The sequence below is a fragment of the Podarcis pityusensis genome (genome assembly GCF_964106645.2).
Source record: "Podarcis pityusensis genome assembly, chromosome: 6".
NCBI lineage: Eukaryota > Metazoa > Chordata > Lepidosauria > Squamata > Lacertidae > Podarcis > Podarcis pityusensis.
In genome coordinates this window covers 28,105,760-28,125,926 of record NC_138030.1, presented here as the reverse complement: position 1 = coordinate 28,125,926, position 20,167 = coordinate 28,105,760, and the positions used below count along the sequence as shown (strand labels likewise).

The window sequence follows — 20,167 nt, the reverse complement described above, 5'->3', positions numbered from 1 at the left end:
GCTTCTCTGGAGCAGCAGAAAACAACTTTTCTCCCTCCTCTATGTGACATCCTTTTATATATTTGAACATGGCTATCATATCACCCCTTAACCTCCTCTTCTCCAGGCTAAACATGCCCAGCTCCCTTAGCCGTTCCTCATAAGGCATCATTTCCAGGCCTTTGACCATTTTGGTTGCCCTCCTCTGGACACGTTCCAGTTTGTCAGTGTCCTTCTTGAACTGTGGTGCCCAGAACTGGACACAGTACTCCAGGTGAGGTCTGACCAGGGCAGAATACAGTGGTACTATTACTTCCCTTGATCTAGATGCTATACTCCTATTGATGCAGCCCAGAATTGCATTGGCTTTTTTAGCTGCCGTGTCACACTGTTGGCTCATGTCAAGTTTGTGGTCAACCAAGACTCCTAGATCCTTTTCACATGTACTGCTCTCAAGCCAGGTGTCACCCATCTTGTATTTGTGCCTCTCATTTTTTTTACCCAAGTGCAGTACCTTACATTTCTCCCTGTTCAAATTCATCTTGTTTGTTTTTGCCCAATTCTCTAATCTGTCAAGGTCGTTTTGAAGTGTGATCCTGTCCTCTGGGGTGTTAGCCACCCCTCCCAGTTTGGTGTCATCTGCAAATTTGATCAGGAGGCCCTTGAGTCCATCATCCAAGTCGTTGATAAAGATGTTGAATAAGACAGGGCCCAAGACAGAACCCTGTGGCACCCCACTAGTCACTCTTCTCCAGGATGAAGAGGAACCATTGATGAGCACCCTTTGGGTTCGGTCAGTCAGCCAGTTACAAATCCACTGAGTGGTAGCATAGTCAAGACTGCATTTTACCAGCTTCTTTACAAGAATATCATGGGGCACCTTGTCAAATGCCTTGCTGAAATCAAGGTAGGCTACATCCACTGCGTTCCCTTCATCTACCAGGCTTGTAATTCTGTCAAAGAACGAGATCAGGTTAGTCTGACATGACTTATTTTTCAGAAATCCATGCTGACTATTGGTGATCACAGCATTCCTTTCTAGGTGCTCACAGACTGTTTGCTTAATGATCTGCTCCAGAATCTTCCCTGGTATTGATGTCAGACTGACTGGGCGGTATTTATTTGGGTCCTCTCTTTTCCCCTTTTTGAAAATAGGGACAACATTTGCCCTCCTCCAGTCTGCCGGGACTTCGCCTGTTCTCCAGGAATTCTCAAAGATGACTGCCAGTGGTTCTGAGATCACATCTGCCAGTTCTTTTAATACTCTTGGATGCAGTTCATCTGGCCCTGGAGACTTGAATACATCTAAACTAGCCAAGTATTCTTGTACTATCTCCTTAGTTATTCTGGGCTGTGTTTCCTTTGCTGAATCATTTGCTCCAAATTCTTCAGGTCGGGCATTGTTTTCTTTATCGGAGAAGACTGAGGCAAAGAAGGCATTGAGGAGTTCAGCCCTTTCTGTGTCCCCTGTTTGCATTTCACCATCTTCTCCTCTGAGTGACCCCACTGTTTCTTTGTTCTTCCTTTTGCTACGAACATACCCATAAAAGCCTTTTTTGTTGCTTTTAACCTCTCTAGCAAGCCTGAGTTCATTCTGTGCTTTAGCATTTCTGACTTTGTGTCTACACGTGCTGGCTATTTGTTTGAATTCCTCTTTGGTGGTTTCCCCCCTTTTCCATTTTTTGTACACATCCTTTTTTAATCCTAAATCAGTTAAAAGTTCTTTAGATAGCCACCCTGGCTTCTTTAGGCACCTTCCATGTTTCCGTCTCATTGGTATTGCCTGACGTTGTGCTTTTACTATCTCCCTCTTAACAAACTCCCAGCCATCATGAACTCCCTTTCCTTTTAGTATTACTGTCCATGGGATCTCACCCAGCACTTCCCTAAGTTTTATGAAGTCGGCTTTCTTAAAGTCAAGAAATTGAGTCCTAGTATGCTTGGCTGCCCCTTTCCGCTGTATAGTAAACTTCAGAAGAGCATGATCACTCGCGCCTAATGATCCTTCCACTTCTACCCCACTAACCAGGTCATCAACATTGGTTAGGACCAGATCTAAAATGGCTGTTCCTCTTGTTGCTTCTCCCACTTTCTGGACAATGAAGTTGTCTGCAAGGCCAGTGAGGAATCTGTTTGACCTTATGCTCTTGGCTGAGTTTGACATCCAACAAATATCCGGGTAATTGAAGTCCCCCATTATTACTATCTCCCTTCCTTTTGCATGCTTGGCCATCTGTTCCAGGAAGGCATCATCTATGTCCTCCATTTGGCTTGGGGATTTATAGTAAACTCCCACAATGAGGTCACTGTTATTCTTCTCTCCCTTAATTTTGACCCAAATGCTCTCACTTTGGCTTTGAGGTTCTAAATCTTGGATCTCTTCACAGGTATACACATCCCTGACACATAACGCCACTCCTCCTCCTTTCTTGTCTGGTCTGTTTCTCTGAAATAGATTGTATCCCCGCATTATTACATTCCAATCGTGGGACTTATCCCACCAGGTTTCAGTGATGCCTATTATGTCATATTTAGTTTGCTGTACCAAGAGCTCAAGCTCATCTTGTTTATTTCCCATGCTTTGCGCATTAGTGTACAGACACTGAAGTCCATTAATCATTCCCCCGTGTCTCTTATTTAAGGATTTTTTCCTCCCACCACTAGGTCTGCGTGCTGTTTGCTCCATTTGGTCTATGACATTTGGACGATCATCTTCATCAATTGATAGACTCCTGCCTTCAGGAGCACTGTCTCCCTCCCCCACATTAGTCAGTTTAAAGCCCTCCTGATGAGGTTTCTGCGATTTTTGGCAAAAACATTTCTCCCAACTGTTGTGAGGTGCAGCCCATCGCTTGCCAGAAGTCCATCTTCAAGAAACTGCAGTCCGTGATCTAAGAATCCAAACCGTTCCTGTTTACACCATTTGCGAAGCCAGCTGTTCACTTCCACTATTTTTCCCTCTCTCCCTGGGCCACGTCGTTCAACTGGGAGGACAGATGAGATGACAATTTGTGCATTTAATTGCTTCAATTTCCTGCCCAGAGCCTCGTAGTCTCTTTTGATCTTCTGGAGGCTATTGCTTGCAGTGTCATTGGTTCCCACATGAACCAAGAGGAAGGGGTATTTGTCAGTGGGTTTTATGATTCCTTGCAGTCGTTCAGTTACATCTTGGATCTTAGCCCCGGGGAGACAGCACACTTCCCGAGACATCTTGTCAGGCCCACAGATCACTGCTTCTGTTCCCCTCAGTAGGGAATCCCCTATCACCACGACACGCCTCCTCTTAGGTTTGGTCGGGGTTCTTCCATGAGCTGTCCGTTCCAAAGTCGCCTGCACATTCCCTGAGGACTGACTTTGCTGCTCGTCTTCATATACCTGATCGACTGTAATGAGGGAGAGATCCTCAAATGGAGTCTGCTCTTCGTCTTCCATGCTAGGGGAGAGGACCTCAAAGCGATTGTGTATTTCTAAACAATCAGAGCGAACCCTGGGCCTCCTACTTCTTTGAGTCACGTTTCTCCATATATCTGGCTCCTGTGTTGGTGAACTAGCCTCCTTCTCAGGGGAGTCCCCTGTCTCCTCCTTGGTGGAGACGGTGTGCTCTGTTGCTTCCAAGAAGAGCTCCAGCTCTCTAATTCTTTGGAGCGTAGCTACACGTTCCTCCAGTTGCTGGACTTTGTCTTTTAAGAGGGCAATCAACATGCAATTGCTGCAGGTAAAGCTGCCTGCAACCTTTGGCAAGATGGCAAACATTGCGCAGGAACCGCAGGTGACTGCAGCTGTTCCCTCCCTCGCCATCTTGAGAACGTGTCGTTGGGGGTGGCTACAGTGGTCCTCCATCATAAAAAGTGTGAAGACAGGACAAATAACTCCCCCCACAAAAAACCTAGGTCTCCCCCAACAAACGTTTGAGACTAGCTCCCCTAAATCTAAAAGATGGATCAAATTGCGCGCGCCACTAGGCGCGCGCCGCTGCCCTGCAAGCTCTGATAAGCTCCTCCCACAGCTAATCACATGCCTCAACAGAAACCCTGCCCCCTCTGACCTTTGCACAGGGAGAGCAGCTAATCCAGCCAATTAATTTCCCATTGAAATCACCCCAAATAAAACGAAATAGTCTATTAATTTGCACCCAACCTGTTTCCACATTAATCTGCCAAATAATGACAATTTTCATTTAAGTATTTAAATATGCATTTCTAAACATATTTTCTCTCAAAATATATGCTTTAAACATATTTTGATACTTTTGACATCAAAACTAAAAGCCAGTGGATAGCTTAGACCGAACACCACTTTCCTGTACGTAGGCATCATTGAATTCAATAGAACTTCTTTCTGAGTAGGCATGGTGAGGATTGCACTGTAAGTTCCTATCTGGACATTAGTCTTGGTGGTTCAGATCAGGTCAATTTGTATTGAAATTCACAAAGATCGATTTCCTAAAGCATCTCTAAATGAGGCCCAAATTGTTGTAAACAACAAACAAACAAAAAGCTGGTTGCATGTTCCTGTTCGAAAGAACATGAACTGTATTATGCATGAGCAGTGAATTGGGGGGACTGGCATAAAGCAGAATAAACCTTTTTATAAATTGCTGACCGAAAAATTGTTTGGGGTATGCTAGATAGTAACCTACTCTCCTCATGCCCCAAACTCCAAGCATGATCCCAGTTGTAGGGTTAATACTAGTGGTTCTCAGCTTCCCATGACCCCAGTTAGTAGTAAATTTCAGGGTTTATTTCAGCTTCAGTTTATCATTAACTGCCCAGAACACATTGCTTAACAGGAAGAATGCAAATGATATATGCAAATGATATACCGTATTTTTTGCACCATAGGGCGCACCGGAACATAGGGCGCACCCAGTTTTTAGGGGGGGAAATCAAGAAAAAAAATATTCCCCCCCCCCAGCCCCAAAGAGCAGCGTACAGGCTGCGCACAACCTCTCCCTGCCGGAGGGGTTGAGCGGGGCTATGGCACAAGCAGGATCCCGCTCGCTGTTTTGGCTTCCCCTTTAGCCCCGTGCAGCCTCTCCTTGCCGGAGGGGTTGCGCACAGCTATGTAGCAAGCCAAGGCAGCGAGCGGGATGGATCCCGCTCGCTGTTTTGGCTTCCCCTTTAGCCCCGAGCAGCCTCTCCTTGCCAGGAGACGCTGCCCAGGGCTAAAGAATCCATAGCCCCATGCAGCCTCTCCTTGCCGGAGGGGTTGCGCAGCTATGGAGGAAGCCAAGGCAGCGAGCGGGATGTTTTGGCTTCCCCTTTAGCCCCGTGCAGCCTCTCCTTGCCGGGAGACACTGCACAGGGCTTTCCTGGCTTTACTGGGAGGTGGGGGGATTCCCTCACCTCTCCCAAAAGCCCGCAGAAGCCACGCAACCCCTTTAAAGAGATCGCGGCTTCTCCTGGCTTTCCTGGGAAGTGGGGAAATTCCCCCACCTCCCGCAAAACCGGCAGAAGCCGCGCACACTTTAAAAGGGCTGCACGGCTTCTCCTGGCTTTCCTGGGAGGTGGGGGAATTCCCTCACCTCTCGCAAAAGCCCACAGAAGCCGCGCAACCCCTTTAAAGAGATCGCGGCTTCTCCTGGCTTTTCTGAGAGGTGGGAGAAGGGACTAATGCGGCCAGTCAGTCCCTTCTCCCTCCTGGAGAAAAGCCCGCAAGAGCGCACGGAGCTTGTGTGCGGCTCTTGGGGGCTTTTCCCGCCTGCCTCCCCCCTGCATTCGCTCCATAGGACACACACACATTTTCCCTTGCTTTTTAGGAGGGAAAAAGTGCGTCCTATGGTGCGAAAAATACGGTAAATTATAGCTTTTTACAGGGTGTTTGTGAGGATAAAATATAGACCCACCAAAATAAATCTAGACACACAGGGGGTTTTTTGGAAATGTTATATTTTTACAAATAGGCAGCGTAGGGCTGCCGTACGTCTGGAATTTCCTGGACATAGCCGGGATTCGTTCGTCGAAAACTTTTGTGTCCAGATTTTCACTCTTTGAAATATGGCAATCCTAATGCAAAGTGAATATGGGCTAGCTGGCAAACATTCAGATAGCTGTTATAGAAGAATTAGTTTCTCAATCAACAAAGGAGATAACATGCTCTTGGAGCAATACTGGTAACTGCAAGAACTCAGTCTTCAGAATCATTATTTACTTTCTAGCTTTAAGTTTCCTTTTTAGTGCTACATACACAAGGTACTGTGCACGCACACACCACATACAGACAGACAGACAAACAAACACACATGAAGTTTGTCTGGTTGCTTGCACAAGAAATGTATCTTCTTGCCATCAATACCGATTAGGTTGGCTATCTTTTCACGATAGAACAAACTAGAATTCCTTTAAGGCTACCTGAGGTTACTCCTTTCATAAATGCTATGCGGAGTAATATTTTTCATAACTATAGCTCCTTTTAATAAATAACTCCTTTTGAAAACCTTCACAACAGTCCTAAAAAGGCCAAGACAAGCCACATGCCACAAAGGTTACATTCTGTCATGAGTTTTTCACACAGAGACTGCACATGGAAACTTCTGCATCTCAGCTCATTCTTTTTTTGACAGACTTCTGCTTATCCTGACAGTTTCCCTTGAGAAACTCTGATCTTTACCATGGAATTGGAGCAAACATCAGTTTCTCTGCGGATTGACGTTTGCTCCAATTCGGTGCTAAAGAGTGGGTTTTCCTGGAGAAAGCGGTAGAGCAACCACTCAGACTTGTGTCTAGAAAGCATGTGACAAGCGGTAAACTACCCAGACCCATGCGTCCTAGGCATGGGATAAGCAGAAGTGTGGCTGAGCCGTAAAGCATTCTATAGGTCATCCTAGAGATGATTAAGGAGTGTGCATTGAGATGCCCTCTTCAGTTAGTGTATTTCCCCTCTTTGTGCCAGCCTGGCAAAATGCCCACCACAACAACTTAGGACATGTGTGAGCATCCTTGCCATGGCTGAGAAGAGCAAACGAAGTATCTGGAATTGTCTACCAAATACCCTTTCCAGGACAAGCATCGGGGACTAATGTTTCAGTGTGATGTGTAACTTAGCACTACTTACTCAGATTCAGTTTCACTCCTAACCCATAAATCTCTACAATTTAGCAGCAGATCAAGTGCAAACTTAGTGTCTGGTCATTCTGCTTTAAACCAGTTTACACAGCACTTACTGTACTTTTCAGTGTATAAGATGAGGTTTTATAATAAAAAAAATTATGTTCAAAATTGTGGGTCATTTTATACATGGACACAATCTCCCCCCATTTTCTTAATCTGGAGTTCCCAAAAATAGGGGGTGTCTTATACATTGGGGGGGAGTGTTATACATGGAAAAATACTGTAAATCCATCAGTTTTGCTACAGATGGTTTGAGCTAAATTGATTTCAACAAGAGATCAGCTGGTTTATGTGAGCCTAAATTCAATATTTGCAAAAATTTAAATATGTTCTGTTAAATTAGTTCAGCTAGTGTAGTTTTATTAACCCGGACAAAGTCTTAACAGGAGCAATCAGCTGGCCCAGGCTATGTTCCATATTAAGATGTGGCATTGTGCCAGTGAATTTTCCAGAATGGAAAAATGCCCTAGAGTTGAAATATATTATTGGTAAGAAGGCGTGATCACAGACTTTCACTGTGCATTTCCCTACTGATAGAGCTTTGCTCTGTGGTCGTCTTTTTCCCCTGTCAACAAGTTTAAAAACTAATATTTAATGCCAGTGAACAGACTCATTGCTCTTTACAAATGAACTGAAAGGAGAGGACAGAGAAGTCCTAGAGAGCTGCTCCAGAGAAGGTAACTATGAAATAATTTGTATTGAGAGATCAAGGCCATCTGGAGGCACTGAATAATATGAATAATTGATATATGTCTGGTTTTCCTGAAACGAATGGATTCTGATGCACTTGCAAAACAGAAGGGGATTTATTATACTTAACGAATTATGCACGTCATATCTAGAACACAGTGATAGCCATAATGCATCACAGAACCGAAGCCCTTTGACTCCAGTGAGCTTCTGCACTCATAACTGTGATGGACTGTGATCAATCAATGCAGACTAACTGTAACAGATAGGATTAGTTCTGAGTTTAAGAACTGCATAAAGGGCTAGATGGAAAAAGAATGAAGCAAAAATATATGTATATGAGTGGTGTTTCGAGCTTAAGTTGGGGTTTTTTAAGGCCTATTTAATAATAATAATAATAAATTATTTCTTAAATACAGTAACATGAATCTTATAGTACATATTCAATGTGGGATGGTTTTAACATTCATGAATAATGATTAAAATGTACTATATCCTGCACACAGACATACACATCACACACAAGTCTTTGCACCTTGTCTTCTCTGGGATTATGTGGTGAGAATTGGTTTGAATGTGTTCTCAATATGTAACATTCCTAAAGGTAGACGGGCATATAAAAAAATATTTAAAAGTCTGAAAACAAACCTTTTCTGTGTTATTGTTTATTGATAGCTGTCAAAACCATAGAACTGTAGAGTGGGAAAGGACCCTGAGAGTCATTTCCCCCCCTAATCAATTGGGTAATAAAACAATTTGCATAATTAAAGCAGGCCATAACTTGTTGTGATGGGTGATACAAACCAGCATGAAACTGATTTCACTGAACCTAAGCATACTTGACCATGTGTGGGATTGTGGTTAACATGTTTTGTGCAAAATATTATGGAGCTATACCACACAGTAACAAGTACAGTGGTGTCCCGCAAGACGAATGCCTCGCAAGACGAAAAACTCGCTAGACGAAAGAGTTTTCCGTTTTTTGAGTCGTTCCGCAAGATGAATTTCCCTATGGGCTTGCTTCGCAAGACGAAACGTCTTGCGAGTTCTTGCGAGTTTGTTTCCTTTTTCTTAAAGCCGCTAAGCCGTTAATAGCCGCTAAGCCGCTAAGCCGTTAATAGCCACTAAGCCGCTAAGCTGCTAATAGCCAATAAGCCGCTAAGCCGCTAATAGCCGTGCTTCGCAAGACGAAAAAACCGCAAGACAAAGAGACTCGCGGAACGGATTAATTTCGTCTTGCGAGGCACCACTGTATTGGTTTGTGTTTGGTTTGAACGTGTTCATTGTTTCTAAATAGTCTCACTCACCTTTTTACCATACTGGATTTCAAGACTGTACAAGTTCAATTTAAAAATAGAAAACAAGAAGTGGGGCACTGAAATAAAATGTTACTATATATAGTGATTCAGCCCCTCCGTTCCGTTATTTCTCCCCAAATATTTATCTCCCCATCCTCCTGCAACAGTCCAAAAGCATCCAGTGTGCACTGAGCACCCACAACCTATCTTCATTTGGCTCTGGGTTTTTTCAGGGTGAGGAGCTCCATTATGGTTTTGAGGAGATGTGTCAAATCTCAGCTACAATAAAATACTGGATCTCTCCATTTATTTATTTATATACATAGCTCTCACCCATAACTCTAGGGGTATTTAAAAATAGCTTCTTAGTGTGGCCCTGTATAGGGAAGCTGTATAAGGTTTAATGTTTTATTATGTTTTTATATATGCTGGAAGCCACCCAGAGTGGCCAGTGCAACCCAGTTAGATGGGTGGGGTACAAATAATAAATTGTTGTTGTTGTTGTTAATATGACTGAGTTTAAATGTGTTCAGCAGTTTTTATGGGACTAAGTTGATATTTAAGAATGGATAAACTTGGAACTGTTCGACTTGGAAATGGCTGCTTAAATTTGATCACCACTGGAATTTTTCAGTTGATTTGATAGTGTTCACTTGGGTTTAATTGTTTGTTCATGGATTAAAGAAAGCTGATACTTTACTTTCCTCTTGCCTTATGCAACCAATCAGGTGCTTCATATTTTCTCTTATGTATGTCTTCACAATGCTTCAACAATAACTTCAATTGTTTCAGCAAAAGGCAGTGACAAATATTTACTTTACAGTAACAAAGAGAAATTGCAAGAATGCAACATAGCAGGAACAGGGCATAGGGATATAAAAGGAGCCCTTTTTAATTCTATTTTAATTATTTGCACATTGACAACAGTTTACAGTTTACATTCCCTGTTCTGGTATACCAGATTTTTTTCGAATTGTAGAAGCCAAATCATAGTTATTTCAATTACATTGCATGTATATTCTTCCTGGAGCCAGTCAAAAATATAGTTAAACAGATCTTGTCATAGAAACAAAATTTTAAAGGTGTTTCCTATCTTGTGGCAGTGGTGATAATATTCTGGCTACTTTGCAGAATTCTAGCCCAATGGTTGCCATTAATTTGATTTGAACTGATTTTATAATGAATTGCTTTTAGAATGCTGTATTATTTGACTGTTGTTAGCCGCTCTGAGCCCGGCTTCGGCTGGGGAGGGCGGGATATAAATAAAAAAATATTATTATTATGCAAGGTTAATCAGTAAATGAAAGTGAGATTGCTATTTTTGCCCTATTGTAATAATTTTGCCTCTTTAACCCAACAGCCTTTGCTTCCTTTGACCCCATACTGATGTGAGTACCTGAGGTTATTGCAAACAAAGCAAAGCAACAACAACAACAACAAAAAGTTGGCATCCTTTTTGATGCCTTTTTATCTTCTAAAAAACTCATCCAGAAGTGAATCCAGGGCTTTCTAGAGGGTTTGTGAGCTTAAGGTCTTACATTCTCTCCATTCTAGCAAAGGTGACTAGTTGGAAGGACAGAACAAAACGCTGCAAAAATATTTGTATACTTTGACATTATATGCACTACCCTCTTTTCCCTCAGGTATATGTGACTGATACAAAAAATTAATACGGTGTTATTTTCTTTCTCTCTCTCACCAGAATGGAATATAGGAACTTCCTCCTTGGCTTCCTTCTCTCCTGCACGTTGCTCATAACCAGCTACTCTTACATGGTATTTGAGGAAAAGCAGAATGCCATCAACAGTACGGTAAATAGTAACAAAATCAAGTTTCCGGATCTCCCACCTATCTCAATAGTAGGTCAGTAAAGTCTTCTGTTTGGAATCTTAAAAACAGAACTGGGAGGCATGCAACTTCTGAAAGAAGAACTCATTGTGTCTCTTTTACCTCTGCCTCTGTTCTGGTACTTTGTAGCCCAGCCTTGATCAACCTGGACCTAATCTGGAACTGAGCCCTGCCATTATTTATTTATTTTTAAAATAAACTAATACCGTCATTTCAGGCAAGTAGGAGTGGAAAGGAACACCTCTCAAATTCAGCTGATTAATTTTACGTTTTCAAAAACAAAAGCCTATACTCCTATTAGATACTGAGTGACTGAATCCATGTAAATCCCTTAGCTATATTTGCACTTTAGCTCAAATCGTCACAATCCCACCAATGCCTCTGTCATCCTTAAAAAAAGCATAAAGCTATGGGGTAGCTTTCCAGGACTACTCAAACTGAACCCATATGAACTCCACCACATCACAGAGTTACCAGATGAGTCAATCAAAACTTCAAGGCTAATTTTATAAAGGCTCTTCATAGGCATTCTGGGATTAATAGAAACACATTTACATTAGCCATCTGTTCACAAATAGCTAATTGAACTAAATTGAGAGTAAAGTAAATTTGATATTGGGAAAGCTCAACATCTAAGCAAAATATGGCTTTCATAATTGACCTGAATCTGCTATCATTTCAGAAGACAGCCTACCCAAGTTAAGGATTGTCATGACTTCTAAATGCTTGGGAATAAATCACAGAACATTGCAAAAGACAATAGTGGAATTCGCTTTCCTTTATAATGCTCTTGAATGAGAACGCCAGCTATATCGGTTGGAATTCCATGTAGCACTATTCTGAACATTCTGTCTGCAGAAGCATTTCAGCTCACCAGATGGGATGATTCCCCCCTCCTCCCCATGTGCTGTTCTGGAGGCTTTCTCTCTCACACACAAGGTAATTTCAGGGGCACAAGGGGAGAAGATGAGGGAAAGCTCCATTGTGCAAGTGGAAGCCCTTGCAAGGGTTTCTGCTGATGTGGCTCCTTAGGTGAATCCCACCCAAAGTATTTTTGTAAACCATCATAGAATATAACTGAAGGGTGCAGTATAAAAGCAATGTAAAATAAATCTCAATAATTACCTTGATTGCTAAAGTCAGGTTCACTACTACCAGAATGGAGCAAAGTTGTGTTTTACTTCCTCTGACAAAGTCAACTGGATCTCAGTTATCTCTTGCATGAGGTTTGGTAGAAGATGTGTTATCACAATCCATCTGTAATGGCAACAAAGTCCACTTTTGAAAAATGAAGATATACAGGCAGTTGCTAAAATTAGATGTCTTGGAATGGGTCCAGAACCACCAGGCCATAGAACATCCCCTGCCTAGCCTCCTCTTTGGTTCTTTCCTTCCCAAAGTGAGCTGCCAAGGAGCAATAGACCATTTCTATGTATCTGGCACTGAAGAAAAACAAGCCATCTGTGGAGGAATACCACAGTATTATCAGAACAAACAAGCAGCTCACTTTTCTTCCTTGCTCAGTATCAAGGAAACAACTGCTTTCCAAGATCCATTCTAGCTAGCTTTTCAGATGCAATGGTGGGAAGGATAGCAACAACTGCCCAAACCTCCAATGATACTTTCAGCTTCTTTACCCAGTGGACCTGCACATGCGAGAATGAATGGATGATGGCAGAATAGGACATGTGCTTGTGTGCATATGAGAGAGAGAGAGAGAGAGAGAGAGAGAGAGAGAGGATGAAGGGGAGAAAGGAGGGAGAAAATGGAGAGTAAAAAAACTATGCATGACTTGGAGAAAGTAGATAGAGAAAAAATTTTCTCCTCTCATAACACTAGAACTCAGGAACATCCAATGCAGAGTTATGTTTGAAGATTCAGGACAGACAAAAGAAAGTACTACTTTATACATAGTTAAACAATAGAATTCACTCTCACAGGAGGCAGGGATGACTACTAACTTCAGTGGTTCTAAAAGGGGGCTAGACAAATTCATGAAGAATGGCTCCTAGCTACTGGCCACAATGGCTATGCCAGAAGCAGGATGTTTTTGAATAGTTTTTTGAAACCACAGTAGAGGAGAGTGCTCTTGCACTCAGTTCCTATGTTTGGGCTTCCCATAGGCATCTAGCTGTTCATTGTGACAACAGGATGCAGAACTAGATGGGCCGTTGACCTGATCCAGCAGGCTCTTCTTATGAGTGGCAGAGAGAAATTCTTTGTTTTGCAACCTTGGGTTTTCTAACAAATCAAAAAAGGAACAATATAACTGTGTGACTCACACCTACTTCCAAACTCTAGACTCTAGACAGTAAGGTACTGAGAGAGGAAAAGAGACAAGGTACATGTCTAGTACCCTTGCATGTGTCTGCTATGTACATTAATGTATGTGTAAATAAATCCCTGCAAGGGCAAGGGAGCATATAAGCGAGGTTGCTTATATTAGAAACAAATATAAATAGACAAATGAGAAATGACTGTAACTGAAAAGGCCTGTAAAAAGATGCTTCACACTTTCTATCAGTATAGATTTACTGTCATCAGGATTACATGGAGATCATTATACTCTTGAGTAATCATCAGTTACAAAGAGCACATGAAGCAAATCAGGATGGAATTGAGGACCTAGAAGCAGCAGCGATGGATGCATTCAATAAGATGAAAGGTTGCAAGACAAAAGTAAATGTCAGCAGAGGTGCTGGAAGTCAGCGCTGATAGAAGGTGTGACCTCTCTTTTTGCAGGCCTTTTCAATTACATCCTTCAGTAGGGAAATGATGAACAAGTACCATAAGGCTTTTCAGTGTGTATTTAAAACACAAAAGGCATATTATCTATTATGTGAGATTTCCAAGAGAGGAACTAGATGAAACATGATCTGACACAGGTTGTGCTAAATTGCTATAAAGCATAAGGAGGGAGGTAATTTAATGTACAGCTGAGTGAGAAGGGTACTTTCCCACAGCCATTTTTTCTCCTGGGTGGAGTTATTTTTGATCTGGAAAGTGGTAGGGCAACAGTGATTTCAGTGGTACAACATAGGCAGAGACATTCCTTCCTGTCTGCCCCAATGCACTTTATACTCCCAGCCCACATATGATTTTGACAGCGTCACATGGATCACATCTGTCTGTCTGCAGAGGGTCAGTTATGGCTTTATATCCAGGTGGTGTATAAAGGTTTGATTTGAATTACAATGATTTTTAGCAGTACTATATTTTTGTAAGAGCATCTGTGCAGCAAGCATGGCCAATAGCCAGGGATTATGGAAGCTGTAGTTAAGCAACATCTGGAGGACCAATGATTCCCCACACCTGACACAGCAGGAAACCATGGCTTCTCATTACATCCAAACCTACCCAATTCTTCAATGTCATACTTCCACCCAGCCTATTAAGGAGATTATTTTCACCTGCAAGAGGTGAAGAAAGGAAGTGGGTTAGAGAACTGTTGGAGAAATAGGAGGAGAGTTGCAGAAGCTATGTCTCCAAGTGCTGAAAGTTATAGGCAATGTCACCTGGTGATAAGCTGAATGCTCAAAAGCTCAAGCAAACCTGGCATGCTCAAAATCAAATGAACATATGGAGCAAGGTGGTTGCACTAGATTATATATAATTCAGTAAGGGTTACCCAAAACGTTTTTTAGTGCTCAGATAGATGAGAAGCATAGAGTTGCCATCACTCCCCATCTCTCCCCCCCCCCCATTCTTCATAAGTATATTTTTGTATGTATAGTTCTTCTGACCCTACAATTGACATCTCATGATGTATGGCATATAAAAGGCAATACAGTACCCCCCCCTCCAAATGTACTCAGCAGGCCCTGTCAATGTGACCAATGATCAGGGATGGTGAGGTGGCAGGGTATAGAACCAAATGGTGCAAATGTCCCGGAAGGCCTGTAAACACCATCTTGGTAGTCAAGATAACCCCAAGACTAATTCGTATTTACGGCAAAAATAAACTCATACATGTTTATCTGCTTGCTTTGAAGCTTTAAAGTCTCAAGCTGGCTGCCTTTCAGCCACTCCCTTATCTGAGAGATGGATGGGACTGGGGAACGGACCTCTAAGCCAGGGGTTGTTAATTGGGGCCACCTTACGTAGCTGGCTTTTTATATAAGTAGCCCATATACAATTGGCCTGTCACAAACAAAGCCATGGTGCTTGCTGTTTCAGTGTCCGTCCTGAGGTATAGCAGCAAGGAATCCTGCATTGCATTGCTGTATGTAACCTTCTTGATATAAAGCACTTGAACTGATCACTTTGCCATTTTATGCATATTTCTTTGGAATCCCTGCAACTGAGTTATTTGGGGCATCAGTCAATCCTTCGTCCCAGTCTGTATTTGGACTCATGGGGATGAAACATGGTGTTGTAGTAGCATCTGGAAGGTACTACATCACCTACCCCTGAAGTAAGCAAAATGTGAGGTGACAAAGAGGGTGATGTCATCATGTTACATATTGTAATTTGCCACATTACTTGGAATAAGGGGACAGAGACAAGCAATGTGAGAAAATCCATGTCTCTCAAAGTATCTACTTTCATGTTACACATTCGTGCATTGTAACACCTTTAATAAAATGTTTTTTCCCCTCTAAAGATTTAACCAAAACGTCCCTGAAGCTCAGCAGGAATGAGGCTGAGAAAAGGAAATCTATGAAGGTGAGTGATCCATCTTGAAAAGTCAGCAAGGTCAAAATAGTTCAAGTTGTCAGTAACAGGTTATAGGACTTCTCACTTTTACATTTCTGTTGCTGATGGGGATATCTATATTACCAGCTTATATTAACAAGTACAGTATCTCTGTACTTATATATATAACTCACCTTTCTGTGTCTTCACACTCTAAAATCAGTTAAGAAAAAAGCAAGGTATGTACCTCACATCTAGTTTAGTCCAAAGTTCATACATACACAGACACACAATATCCTTCATGGAAGCCAAGGCAGCATAACTGTAATTCCCAAGCAGTTGCCACTCTGGGCAGAACTACTTAGCTTCAATAAGATGGTGGCCACATGTGCCATATGTGAAGTGTTTCAATTGCACATGATTTCATGCAAGTGCGTGATAATCTGGAACATAACCCTAGTGTAAATCAGGGGTTGCCTGTATACTGGATATGCTTCGTGTGGGGACGTTTATATAATTTAGCAGAGTTTAAACGATCCTCTGTTTGAGTTTATGCAGCAGCAAGAGGGTTGCTAACTCGTTTGAGTCCTATCAATAATTACACCTTCCTGGTTGATAATCCCTTTCTGTTCCTCTTAAAGAAAACACACATGAATCTGAATCATATTAACATAAACTACTTTACTTTCAGATTCATTCAGGTTTACACAGTTGTTCCTGAAGGCAGGCTTAGGTTACATGACAGATAAACTATATACTAGATAGTAGTGAATCATGAGAACACTGCATCCGAGCAGTTACCAGTTAAAACTCCTAGCAGCAACCAACCAACTGACAAAACTGCCTGCCACATAGAGGCAGTTAGTCTTCTCGGAATGTTGGACTTGACTGACAGCTTTATATCCCACAGTTTGGGGGGGGGGGGCAGGGTTGGCACTAATTACAAGTTTGATATTAGGTTTGACTGCTAGTAGAGAACTAAATCAGAATCTATACAGTCAGATCAATTGAACCATGAGATTATCTGTGAATGCCAGACATGCTAAAAGAAAAATTATACGGTTGCCTCCAGCGGAACAACTAGATAGGAAATTAAGCTTATTTCCAGAGAACTACACATATCCATAGTAAAACTACGGTAATTGACAGGTATGCAAAAAATTGCATTTAAAAATGGATCACAGACTTTCTTCCTGACCTTCAATAATGTTTTTTTTTAAGCTTCTTTATTATTCAACAATGTTGATATTCTACATTTACCAGCTTCACAGACCAGTAGAAACAGTGAAATCTGCCTTATACTGAGTTAGACCATTGGTTCATCCAACCTAGTATTGTCAACCCTGACAAGCCATAACTCTTGAGGGTTTCAGTTCACCCTTACTGGAGATGCCTGGGATTGAATCCAATACCTTCTGCAAGGAAAGCATACACTCTGCTAGTGATCTATGGCCCTTCTCTGGGGTTTTATTTTAAGTAGATTTTTTAAGAGCAACAAATCCTCACTGTTGCAGAGCTGCCATACATCTGGATCTTCCCAGACATTAACAGGATTTCAGAGGTGGAACTGATGTCCAGGGGGAATGTGGTGCTTTGTCTTGGATCTTAGGCAAGTCAACAGAAAAACTGTGCAGGCTTTCCTTTAAAAAACTCAACAACTTTTGGGGTGTCCTGAACTATGGCAACCTTACACTGTTGGAACTCTTATTATACTTTATTGTAGCCAAGATTTATTAAGCTTTTCATCCTTTTTTCCCCTCCTCAGAAAAAGGCACAGCAAAAAAAGCCTCCCCAACCAAGACCACCACCACCACCCAACTGTGTGCCTACTTGGTCAAGCTGCAAGCCACCATCTCGTCCCTGCTGCGATTTTTGTGCCTTCTGTCACTGCCGACTATTTCAGACAGTCTGCTACTGCCGTATGGGAAACCCAAACTGCTAAATCAAAAACCAGGGATGCCACGGGGACTCTGTGTCTTATTAGACCCATAAGTGTGTCTTCTAGGCCTCTTTGTCTTATGTGCATTGCAAAGGAAGTCAAGAACTTTTGAAGCTGGCTGGCTGGCTGGCTTTTACTCCCTCCCAAACTGCATGAATTATGGGATATATTTCATGAGGTAAATGCTGTCATAAACAAGACAGCCACTGCCCTAGCAAGTATGACAAGGAATGGAAAGAAAGGAGATGCAGCCTGATGGCCTGAAAGGGTATTTACAAGGGAGGTGAAAAGAAGCAGATTTCATGTCAAGAAGGAATTATATCTCTCTTCAGAAGTGGTATTATATTGCACATTACAAGTTTGAATGAGAAACATGGGCCACTGACTAGCTACAAAAGGCACATTCCAGAAAGTCAGTCATGTAGCAATAAAGAAGATTTTTAAATAGTATAGGGCAGATGGAGACAAGCTACTGCTCAGTCTTTTATAGTTAGCTCTCTGTCAAGGGTGGAAGATAAAAGCCTGTTGAAACTGCCAACCCAAGGTCCTAGAAAAGAGTGGCCCTTACCCAAATTATTATGACCACTGCATCTCCTTTGAAGCGGGGAGCATGGCCGCACTTAGTTCCACAGACACCTACTGAATAGTATGATATCAACACAACATGCCACAAATCCAGCCCATCCTATTTACCACAGTGGCTAACCATATGCCTATGGGAATCCTACAAGCAAGATACAAAGGTAATAGACCTCTCCTGCTGTTGTCCACAGCAACTGGTTGTCAGAGGTGCACTGCTTCTGTAACAAAAGGTAACAAAAGGCTATTGCGCCTAGTAGCCATTAATGACTTTACCCATAAAGAAATCATAGAGTTGGAAGGAACCCTGAGGATCATCTAGTCCAGGCATATCCAACTCCCAAGAGAATGTGATCTACTCCCAGTATAAAAAAAAAAAAAAACTGGCAGTGATCTACCCATTGTCATTGGAGAGAAGAGGAGCATGCGTGGGGTGGACTGCCCAGAATTTTTGAGCTTTTTTTAGGAGGGAAGTCCCAGAGTTGTTGAGCTTTTTTGGGGGAGGATTGCACAGAGTTTTTTTAGTTTTTTCCACAAGCACTTCTCACATGCACAAATATTCTTTTTTTACTTTGCTACTATGATGTGGGGACGCAGGTGGCGCTGTGGGTTAAACCACAAAGCCTAGGACTTGCCAGTCAGAAGGTCGGCAGTTCGAATCCCTGCGACAAGGTGAGCTCCCGTTGCTCAGTCCCAGCTCTTGCCCACCTAGCAGTTCGAAAGTATGTCAAGGTGCAAGTAGATAAATAGGTACCACTCCGGCGGGAAGGTAAACAGCGTTTCTGTGCTCTGCTCTGGTTCGCCAGAAGCGGCTTAGTCATGCTGGCCACATGACCCGGAAGCTATCTGCGGACAAATGCCGGCTCCCAAGGCCAGTAAAGTGAGATGAGTGCCACAACCCCAGAGTCGTCCGCAACTGGACTTAACGGTCAGAGGTAACTTTACCTTTTTAAGGATCCCATGATCTACCAGGATCAGCTGGGGATCTACCAGTAGATCACGATCTACTGGTTGGACATCCCTGATCCTGTCCCCTGCAGTGGAGGAATATGCAGCTGTCCCTTACAGAGATCAGTCTTGCAACCTTGGTGTTATCAGCACCACACTCTAACCAACTGAGCTATCCTTCATGAATCCAACCCTTTTTAAACCATCACAGTTGGTGCCCGTCACTACATCACAAACTACATTTACTTCCCATTGTGAAAAAATGCACTCCTCTTTCATTCTTTTTTTAAAAAAAAATTAAATACTTCTGTCACTGCAGCAAATCTCATCTCAATATCTCCACTTTTAGGTAGCCTGTGCTAAAATAGATATGATTTCTTTACCAAATTAATTCAAACTCTGTACCAAAAATACCTGGGCTCTGCAGGCTGTGTTGATTAAGCAAGTTTTCTTGCTTAATCTATACAGGTTAATCAACACATCTGCTAGCAATGGGTACTTTCCAATAACTCTGCAGTGCAGTTTCCCCCTCACAGACCTACAATTCCAGGTATTTTTCATAAACTACAGTTCCCAGGATTCTTTGGAATATGTCGTGTGCTTTAAATGTCTGCTTGAATGTTCTTTAAATATAAAGTGTCTGTCGCGATGAGGAATAGGATAGGGCAGCAAAGCAATACGTCAGGCAGAAATCCATAGCGAAATAGAAAAAGAGAGGAAACTTAAATTGAGATGAAAACACTGAATATCTAAGGCCTGGGGGGAATTGGAAAAATGGGGGGTGGAGAGAGACACCAGGGTTTTTCCAGTCCCCCCCCCCCAATTTTTCTGGGTTTTTTCCCAGGCCTTCCCATCTCTAGAAGGGACCCCAACGATCATCTAGACCACCTCACTGCAATGCAGGAATCTCAACCAACCGTCAACTATGAAGAAAAGGAACATTTAGCAACTTTAAAATATATGGAAAAAACAGTGAAAGAATAAGGGGGGGAATTAACGGTATATGTTCAATTTGTATTGCATAAATAACAGGCATTAATAACAGATCAATAAAAATAGCATTTCTTATGCTATTTATGTTTCTTTTTGGGATTAAAAAATAAATAAATTTCCACATGCACTGTCAGAGAAAAATAGCAACA

At 42.2% G+C, this 20,167-nt stretch overlaps 1 protein-coding gene and 1 long non-coding RNA gene across 10 annotated transcripts in view; one reads left to right on the top strand and one right to left on the bottom strand.

Moving 5' to 3' along the window:
• Positions 1-17,311, bottom strand: part of LOC308479177 — a 59,136-nt gene extending 41,825 nt beyond the window's left edge. For both annotated transcript variants that reach the window (XR_013987528.1, XR_013987529.1), the window contains exons 1-2: positions 16,245-17,311; positions 12,050-12,181 (exon numbers count right to left, since the gene is read on the bottom strand). This is a non-coding gene — a long non-coding RNA (uncharacterized lncRNA). The remainder of the gene's footprint in view (positions 1-12,049; positions 12,182-16,244) is intronic.
• The window catches only part of ASIP (agouti signaling protein), an 85,784-nt gene extending 65,887 nt beyond the window's left edge, over positions 1-19,897 (top strand). For 7 of the 8 annotated variants that reach the window (XM_081009623.1, XM_081009625.1, XM_081009624.1 and 4 more), the window contains 3 exons: positions 10,779-10,939; positions 15,528-15,589; positions 17,325-19,897. In XM_081009623.1, coding sequence (XP_080865749.1) covers positions 10,780-10,939; positions 15,528-15,589; positions 17,325-17,501 — 399 coding nt within the window. In that variant the 5' untranslated portion in view covers position 10,779 and the 3' untranslated portion in view covers positions 17,502-19,897. Of the gene's footprint in view, positions 1-7,312; positions 7,766-10,778; positions 10,940-15,527; positions 15,590-17,324 lie in introns of those variants that run through there. The other variant, XM_081009629.1, reaches the window with a different exon arrangement.
• The last annotated feature ends 270 nt before the right edge of the window (positions 19,898-20,167 follow it).